At 42.7% G+C, this 10,000-nt stretch overlaps 1 protein-coding gene across 6 annotated transcripts in view; it reads right to left on the reverse strand.

The window, feature by feature from the left end:
- Shab (potassium voltage-gated channel shaker cognate b) overlaps positions 1-10,000 on the reverse strand; it is a 578,013-nt gene that overhangs the window by 8,839 nt on the left and 559,174 nt on the right. For all 6 annotated transcript variants that reach the window (XM_076210483.1, XM_076210479.1, XM_076210484.1 and 3 more), the window contains 2 exons: positions 6,074-6,206; positions 4,437-5,410 (listed from right to left, as the gene is read on the reverse strand). In XM_076210483.1, the coding sequence (XP_076066598.1) occupies positions 4,440-5,410; positions 6,074-6,206 (1,104 nt within the window). In that variant the 3' untranslated portion in view covers positions 4,437-4,439. The remainder of the gene's footprint in view (positions 1-4,436; positions 5,411-6,073; positions 6,207-10,000) is intronic.

Here is a 10,000-nt window from a genome sequence, read left to right on the forward strand (position 1 = left end):
TATTATAATAATAATAACAATAATAATTACAATAATAATAATAATAATAATAATGATAATAATAATAATGATAGCACTAATAATATAATATTAGTTACGGTGACAATATCAGTTATAATAATAATAACAATAATAATAATAATAATAATAATAATAATAATAATAATAATAATAATAATAATAGCAATAATAAAAGTAATAATAATAGTAATTATAATACAGTACAATATTAGTAGTTATATTTCATATTAATATTTATAATAATAGTGATTAGTAATAATTAATGATAATTCTGTTATAGTAATAATTATGATAATAATGATAATGACAGTACATAGTAATGAAAACAATGACAATAATGATAATAATGAGTAACAATGATGATGATGTTAATATCATTATCACTTTTATTAGTCATGATTACTAATATTGTCATAACGTATTTCGAATACTTTTCATCACCTATATTGTCATATCACCCTTGTACTCTGTACTGATTGGGTTGCGAATTCAGAGCTCCTATCAGCTTCGCGTACAAAATCGGACTGTCTGCCTCACCGATTCTCAGCCAAGGGGGTAGCTTTGTCACGCCCAGGAGGGGTTGAATATTATATGGTACCGGAGGGAGGGGGTAGCTATATCACGTCTGAATTTTTAGTACTAATTCCGTGATACGTAATACCAGATTGGCCACATTTTATATCCGCGAGTGGAATGTATACTTTTCTTCTTGGTCAAATTTCATTTAGTGTATTATTGTTGTTCATTTCTTTTTCTATTTTCATTTTCTGGGTCTTTGATTTGGCTGTGGATTTTTTCTTTATGAAAGTAAATGATTAATTAAATTAAGTTTAGTCTTGTTTGATTATGACGTAGGCTCAGCAATCATGACCTCTTAGTGTAATTATGATGATCGTTCTTAGAGACCCATGATAATGACGACTCGATGTGTCAAGGCGTTATCATATTAGGCTATTTTTCCTCCAACACTTGGAGCAGATCTATGTAAATTGTTGAGAAAAGAAATTAGTTTGTCATTGTGATTTTACGGAGGAAAAAGTTCTGGAGATGGTGGTACCTCCGATTTGTCGGAGGTTGGTGGTAAAATAACCCAGTATGATGACACCTTTAGTGTGGTACTGGCACGTCTTAGTGCCAAGTGGTGGAAGACATCGGCTCGCTGGTGTAATGGTATTGCACTCGCCTGCTAACTCAGCGGTCTGAGATCGGTCCCCGCCCTGTTGGGCAGGGAGTTGTGTGTGTGTGTGTGTGTGTGTGTGTGCGTGTAAGGTTACAGCATTACCCATAGATGGGACTGTATATAAACTCTGAGCTCTCATCCAGAAAGGGTAATAGCTGTCGACCACGAGTCAAACACGTGATCCAAGACAGTGGTGAATCTCACTGAATATATAAGGCCGCTCACTGGTCCATCTCATCTAAGAGACCAAGAAATCTCTTGAAACATATCAGTTAAATATGCCAGTATTTTGTTACATGCAAGTAGTTACAGTAACCCACGTATATGTCATGTTTGATAAACAACGTATGTTGCATTAAGACAATTATTTGATTTCGTCTGTGTTGATATTTCCTCAACAGTTATGTAATTGGAGTTTCGCGCGAAAGAAATGGGATGGATTTGTGTCACTGATGGTGGTAATAAAAATCCGTATTACGGGGAGTTTTAGTTTTATGGAATTTAGTATATCATCAGTATTGAATTACATTTGGATCGCTACTGTAGTTGCTAATACCTATTATTTTTTCAACATCATCATTTTGTAGATGATTCTAAGGAGAGACTGAAGCAGCTGGCGACTGAGATATGAATGGTGTGCGAGAGAAGAAAGTCACGAACGAATGTGTACAAAGTGATGAGATGTAGAAGGAATAATGATGAAGGAAATTTGGTTGTGAGTGTGAAGGGTGAGAGGGTGGAGGATGTGGAGAGTTTTAAGTATCTGAAGTTGCATGTGGCGGTGAATGGAGGAGTAGTAATGGGGTTAAACTGGCTAGGTTTGGGCGTGTGGAGAAGAATGAATGAGAAAAGACTAACAAAAAGAGTGTGGAAGGCAGAGGTGGATGGAGTAAACTTGAGAGGAAGACCGAGAATGGGATGGATAGGTGGATGAGATGAAGGATAGGATGGGCAATGTCTGGTTTGGGTGTGTGGAAAAGATTGAACGTGGAAATACTAGTAAGAAGAGTGTGGAAAGCAGAGGTGGATGGAGTGAACTTGAGAGGAAGACCGAGAATGGGATGGATAGGTGGATAAAATGAAGGATAGGATGGGCAATGTCTGGTTTGGGCGTGTGGAAAAGAATGAACGTGGAAATACTAGTGTGGAAAGCAGAGGTGGATGGAGTGAGCTCGAGAGGATGATCGAGAATGTGATGGATAGATGAATGAGGTGAAGAAAGGTTCTGAATACATGTGGAATATCTGTCGAGCAGGGGAGAGAGGGCGCAAAAGATAAGAATGAATGGAAGGAGTTTATGAACGGATGAAAGGGTGACGCGGCCTAAAGGGATGTTCGTCTCATCTGCTCCACATTTCATTCTGAGTAAACAAGGAGTCGGGGGTCGTCATTTGGTGAAACGGTGGGGATAAACCAGCCTCGGCTGTCGGGCGCTGGTGTGGAGGAGCTGTGTTTTACTGCATTGCATTGCATTGCATTTGACCCAGTGTTGTAGGGATCAGGGTGTATCACCAGGGTATTGGGAAATGATGGGTGGTTCTTGAATGAGCTTTGAGATGTGGGAGCGTCTTTTTTCAGTGCACCCTTTATTATTATTATTATTTGTTATTTTTTAATTTCTAGTTGAATGTTAATGTTATGGGTATCAACATGCAAATGTTACCATCCTAACTGACGTGGGCACTTCTGTAAATGAATCTGTTTCATGCTTAATTTCCTGTTATAAATGTATCCTCATATTCTGGAAATGCCACTGAATCTATATTCTGAAGTTAGGACTTACCTCGTAACATAGTATCACTATATTAGATAGTATCTCCATTTATACGATCAAATGCAATGGCTTCTGTTAATCATTTCCTGAATAGATCCAACAGTTGAAACTAATGTTTATGATGATAAAGGTGTTTTGTATCTTGCTCCCATTGAGTGAGGGTGGGAAGAGAGGGATGCTATTAGTCGGAAGGGGTGTGTGTGTTGGGGATGGGGGTTGGGGGTTGGGGGAGGGAGATAGATACAGCGTGCGTGCACTCATACCTCAGTTTACGAATCAATAGCGAGAGTTCCAGCCGCCCCCCACCCCTCCCCGAGCAGCAACAGGACTCCGAACTTGTCCGAATATATTCCCATTGGCTTTAATGTATCACACATGATCACCCAGTCAGTAAAGGTTGGAATGTATGTGATTTGTTAACGTGTAAAGTGCCTTACGGTTAATACTCGGGGCTGGGATACAATACCAAGAAAGGGTGGGCCCGGCGAGATGGTGAGGAACTTTGCAGTGAAGTTGAGTGTCAACTTGTCGAGACGCGTTGGGGAAGAGGCTCGGATCAATAGTTGACTCAGAGACCTCCCATTGGCCAGCCAACCTTTCAAATACACAACTGACAAATTATTACTGCCGCTACACCCGTCCTTTTGAATGTTAATGTCTTGCAAGGGCCTCCCAGTGCCTTTTGTCTGCAAGATTTTTTTTTGTTTTGTTTTCTTTTTCTTTCGAATGATCGGGTGTCCGGTTTAAGATTTTAGGTATGTGGGCTCGTTTCGCAGAAGCGGACTTGTTGAGTGAAGGAGGAGGGTTTCCGCCGTTTTGCTCATTCTTGACGCCTGATTATAGTCTCGTATTTCATTTATTTATTTTACTTTTGGGGGGTGGGGGCCTGGGGAGAGAGATGTTGAAGGATTCTCGTTTTATTTATTTTATTATTATTATTATTATTTAGCAGATGTTACTCCGCTGTTTGAAAAACAATTCCTTTGGGATTTTTTTTTTTATCGTTTGTTGAAATTGTTTTTTGATTTATTATTTACTGATTTTTTTTTTTTTTTTTGCCTGATCGTATTTACTGGAGTTGTTTATGCGCTTAGCTATGTTCGATTCTTGTAATTACTTTTTTTTGTGTGAGCATGGCAGGGGACGATTCAATTAGCACTTGTTTTGACGACGATTTTTTTCCTTTTCCCTTTAATAGAATTTCGCTCATAATGATGCACGGAAAATTTGTGTGTTGCTGATCCATCCAAGTGCAACTATCTCTATCCCAAGTCATCATCATCATCAATGAATTATCATCACCTTCATCACCATCATCATCATCATCATTAATGTCATTATCATCACCATCACCATCATCATCATCTAACATCTAATAACCAAAGCTGCAAAAAAAAAAAAAAAAAAAAAGTTGCGATAATGACTTGACAGTCGCGCCTGGGTTCTCTCTCTATCTCTCACCTGTCAGCTCTGCACCTCTCCCGAGCTGTTACGGGACAGGGAGAGGGTGTGATCGAGCAGGTGAGTCTCCTCGGTGGGCGTGTGGTCCGCGAAGAGAAACTCATCCAGATCCCTGATCGAAGTGGGCCCGTTGTTCATGTCATCGGCGAGGATGCAGTTCTCCGTCAGCGGGTGGTGCTGTAGGTGGTGGGCGTTGGGGAAGTTCGTGGGCGTGTCGGCAGCGGGCGTGGTGGCGGCGGCGGTGGTGGCTGTGGCGTTGTTGGTGGAGGAAGGGGCGTTGGCGTTGGTGGGCATGAAGGCGACTGTCGGGGTGGCGGCGGTGGTGGGGGTGAGGATGGAGGGAAGGATAGGTTCCCGCGTCATGGGCGCCCCGCACATGCACGTGGGCGGCCTCAGGCTATAGGTGAGGGCGTCCGGGGAGAGAGGTGAGGTGCCCGTCAGCGAGGGCGAGACCGCCGAGGCGGGCTCGTCGTAGACGCACGAGGGCCGGACACACCGAAGGACGAGGTTGGCGTTGCAGTGGTCAAGGAGGGGCGACACGGGCAGAGGCTCGAGGCGGTCCTTGAGGGTGTTCTCCGGCGTGGCCTCGTCCCGCACCGACTTCTCCTGACCGGAGAAGTCCGCCAGGAGGTCGGCCAGCGGCGCCTGCTGACGGCGGGGGAGGGGGGACCGCGGTGGGGGCGGGCGACTCCGGGCGCGGTTGTCGTCCTCCTCCTCCTCCCCGACGCCAACGAACTTGACGGGCAGCGCGTGGGGCTTGATCCCCGCCTTCGGGCCGATCGCCTTCAGGCGGGTCTTGCCTTCGGGTTTGTCCCCGCCACCTCCTCCGCCGTCAGAGTTCGTGTCTGAGGCGATGTCCGGGAGCAAGTGCTCCGTCTCCGGGTCCCGGTGTTTTAAAATCGATTTCTTTCTCTCGGGCGAGCCGTAGGAACGCCGTGACTCGAGGGACTCGCCGCCTACCGATGATTTCCGACCTGCAACAGGAAATCGTCTTTTGGCGCGAGGTCAGCAAGAGAGGCGCGGTCGTCCGGGCTCACATCCACAAAGGGAGACACACTTGAAGCCCAAGTGGTCTGGGAAATCTTTAAGGTCATCATGCTTTGTTTTATAGATATAATATTTTAGATATTTTATAGTAGTGAACGGCTAAAACATATATAACCTTTTAGTTCATATATAAAAAAGTGCAAAAAAAGAGCGTGAGTGATTTTTAAGATTGTATCTACAGTAAGTGCGTGTGTGTAGTAAGTGCCCTACACCAATCCCCTCATCCCTCCCCCCACCCCACCCCACCCCACCCCACCCCACCCTACCCGGTCCGACTGCCCGTCGGATATAACCATCATTATCATCATCACCAACAACAGTCATCATCATCACCATTTATCATCACCAGTCATCAACATCATATCATCATCATCATCATCATTAACATCATCATCATCACCACCACGATGATATTTCCCCCCATGGTGCAAAATAGGTGGGTGGAAGAGGGCGTGGGGGGATGTGCGGATGTGGGTAGTGAGAGAGATCGGGGGTGAGGGGGGGGCAGGAGGGAGGAGATGGACAATAACAAATCGGTGAAGGGAGTTAAGGAGTTATCCTCCAGGAGGATCGCTGTGGAGTGGGCGTACCTCTGTTGTTGGAGTGAGGGGACGTCTGCTTGGGCTTATCATGGCCTTCCCTAGGCGGAAGCTCCCTGGCCGATCGGTCGGAGCGCGCCCTCTCGACGGACTCAAGAAGCCGGCTGAACGGTCGCGGGGTTGTCTGGAAGCCAGAGCCTCAAGTTGGTCGTCATCGCGGCTCCTCTGCCTACCCGTGAGGAGCTACCGTACCCTCCTCTTACTCCCACCTGGTCCCCTCCCTCTCCAAATGCCCTAGTTCACTCGCCCTCAGTCAGACAACCGACTAAGGTCATTCTCCATCGGGCTAGGACCCAGAAGAGGCTGAGTCTGCACCAATTATACACTATGTCTCATCCTGCAGCATCAGCCAATAACCTGAAGATCATTCTGTATGGGCCAGTGAGCCTAGTTGTCCTACAGTAATTTACCCCCAAAATAGTACTAACACTAGTAGCAACAGTAGTAATAGTAGTAGTAGTAGTAGTAGAAGTAGTGGTTGCAGAAGTAATAGAAGAAATAATTGTAGAAGTTGTGGTAGTTGTAATGGAACGCTAATTGAAATGAAATAAATAGGTCATACATGAGCGGAGCAATCTGTCCTTGACTTCTTCATCAAGATGTACTGTACAAATGGAGACCCACTCAAGCAGAGGCCTCCGTGGCTTCGCTGAGGAGTACCCACCTCAAGTTTCTCGTTGGGTACTTCCAAGTACATCTTGTGCGTTGCACCATAACTTACCACTTCGAAAGATCTTTGCTACCGACAAAGGGGAAGGAACAGGGAAGGGTCTGACACCAGTCTGGGCTGTCTCTCTCGGTCTTCTACAAAGCTCTCGGGTCTTTATCGAACTACTATTTCTGAATGACGACAACAACAACAACACATGCCAAACCCTTACCCAGTCTATCGTCACCACGTTTTCACTGATGGTGTCCACCTGAACGCAGTGTCTTATCGGGGGCCAGGGGGGAGGGAGGGGGAACTGGAGAGTAATGTGAAGGGCGGACCTCATGGCTATTTGCAGTACGAGATTGATTTGAAAGGGGGACCCATGTTGATGCAACAAAACTCGATGTAGCCGCAAAAAATTGCTGCCGGGGCGGGGAAAAGGAAAGAATTCGGCCTCGCGTGATAAATTCTTTTCATTATCCCAGAGATAAGAGCCATGGCGTAAGGATGGGGATCTCACGAAATTGTCACAAGATTCCTTCGTGTATATATATATATATATATATTTATATATATATATATATATATATATATATATATATATACATATATATATACATATATATATATATATATACATATATATATATACATATATATATATGTATATAAATATATATATACATATATATATATATATATATATATATGCATATTACTGTAAGGGAAAGTAGGGGAAGGAGGAAGGCTGGGTGAGTCGAGGAAGGTTGGTGAGTGTGAGGGAGCATTATCTAACTTCAACAATGCATTTCCTTGGTGCGTATAACCCCTCACCTCCCTCCTTCACTCACTCACTCCCACCTCTGTGTACATTGGCGGTCTTTGACGAGGATCTGAGGCCTTGGGGTCCCTCCCCGGAACCGGAAGTCAGCCTCGGCCGTTTCCATGAGGGGGGGGGGGAGACGCGCGAGATGTTTTGAATTCAAATATCAGATGACAAAGGACTGGAATGTAGCTTTGGGGGTGAGGGGGCTGGTTAGCTCAGACCTTCCACCGGGTATGGAAGTATAACTGGCAAAAGAAAGAGAAAAAATGGAAGAAGGGACTAGTGAAAAAAAATCTAGTGAAAAAAAGGAAAAGGAGAAGAAAAAAAAAAAAGACAAAGGTAAGAGTAAGACAAAAACACAAGCAATTCCCTCGAGTGAGTCTTAAGATTTGGAAGTGAGGGTAAGCTTCCCAGGCCACTATTGTGAGAGAGAGACACAGCCAAGGACACGAGAGCACGAAACTAAAATTAATTGAGGGGAGGCAGAGTAAACGAAGAAAATGTAGGGAATGAAGAGAGATAAGACTCATAGAAAACGAGTGAAAGAAGATATGCAACATGAAGTAGATTTTTTTTTTTTTTTTTTTTGGTATTTGGGTTTTATAATTCTCATTGTCACACGAAGCTGTACCAAAGGTGGACGAACGGGCAGTTGGATATGGGCGGCGAGGAGGTGAGCTGGCTGCATTTAGTGATTTCTTTTTTTCTTCCTTTAATTTTTTCCTTCTCCTTCACACTCTGCTCCTTGCATTGATCTACTGCACCCTGGACCCGCAGTGCTGACATGTCTGTGAAGCTTAGGATCTTAAATACTAAATGAATTCCTTTGCAGATCAGGTTTGGATTATTTGCTGCAGACTTCTGACGATCCTCAAGATCATAAGAACATGGCTTCAACAATGCGTTACAGCTCTGAACTACACTAATTTAAAAAGAACATTTGCTCCTGCTTATTAGTAATAAAGTGTCATTCGAGATTGCATTCCTAACATCTCGCCCTATTTTTTATTTTCAACTATAGCATTCATCTACAAAAGTTTCCCACTTTGGGACTTCTGTCACTACTACATACATCTACCGTGTTTTGATATCAAAATTGCAATTTTCTATTTATAGCATTCATCTACTATACCTTCAAAATACCATTCTCTGTAGCATTCACCTACATCATTTTACCATAGAAACATAAAAAATAAAAAAAACATTCTGTTTCGAACTAAATAGGAAAACAAGTCGCTTCCATAACTGTATCACGCACAACGTAACACTATCATCCTATGTATTGCTGTCGACGACTAACGTGCAGTAGTAATTTCCGTTGAAAAAACACAAATTTTGAATCCGTGCTGTCATCGCTTGCAAAAAGTAAACGTGTGGTTTCATATTGCGACGATACAATATTCTGTCAATTTATGGGGACAGGCATTGCTCGATATCAATTTCTATTCCCCGTATTAGCTTTGTATAACAGCCACCTGCCAGCAGACAATCAATAAATATAATTTAGTGGACCCTTAGTTACTTCGCTTCATACTGTGCTGGAGCCTGTACGATATTCTTTGTTAGATTTCTTTCTAAATACTTATGATCGAACGTATGCGATAATATTTGCTTGAACTAGTTTTGTAATAGGTAAATTTTTGTTATAGCTTTATATATTGCCTTTAACTGTATATTTCTATTAATTTATTTATTTGTTTATTTTCGAGGTACGTAGTGGCAGGCTATTATTATGTAAACATATTTGTAGGTATGTCGAATGTGCGGGTATCACAGGCTCTGTTTCAAATACGCAATTTGGATCTATATTTCTGGGTAAGCACCATCATTCTAAATAAATTTATTACAATAATAGAAATGACGGCTGTGTACCGATTTCGTTTCAATTTTTCTTCTCATATTCACTCTATTTACTAATTGAGTCAGTCTTTTATTGTGACATGACCATAAATCCTTGATGGTTCTGAAAGTTAATTTCCAACACTGAATAAAAAATAAGAGGAAATGAATAGTGAATTTTGTATATCAAGATTTATAACCAGCGCAGTCGGAAGAGCATGATCTTGGGTCGTGACGTCATGTCGCTGAGAAAGCGGGGAAACGAACAGAACCTTGGTTTTCAAATGTCGAGATGGAGGTTATACATGAACTATATAGCAAAATTACGACAGAATATGCTCCATAACGCAAAATTACGACGGAATATAGCTCATACAAAGGACAATAGACTTAATAGAATTGTCACATGAAGGAAGACGTTAGAACGCCATCTTTTGTTTCTAAGATCATAAAAAGAACTCGAAGTTGGGACATTTCTGAGAACGAATCTTATTGCGTAAAGACAACGGGTGCATGTCTGAATTTCACCACAATTTTCATACAGAAAAGTTCACATAGATGTTTGCACATAGATCGGTTATTGTTTTTAATAGACTTGGAA

This window comes from Oratosquilla oratoria, chromosome 27 (genome assembly GCF_046742065.1).
Source record: "Oratosquilla oratoria isolate Oo_2021 chromosome 27, ASM4674206v1, whole genome shotgun sequence".
Lineage (NCBI taxonomy): Eukaryota > Metazoa > Arthropoda > Malacostraca > Stomatopoda > Squillidae > Oratosquilla > Oratosquilla oratoria.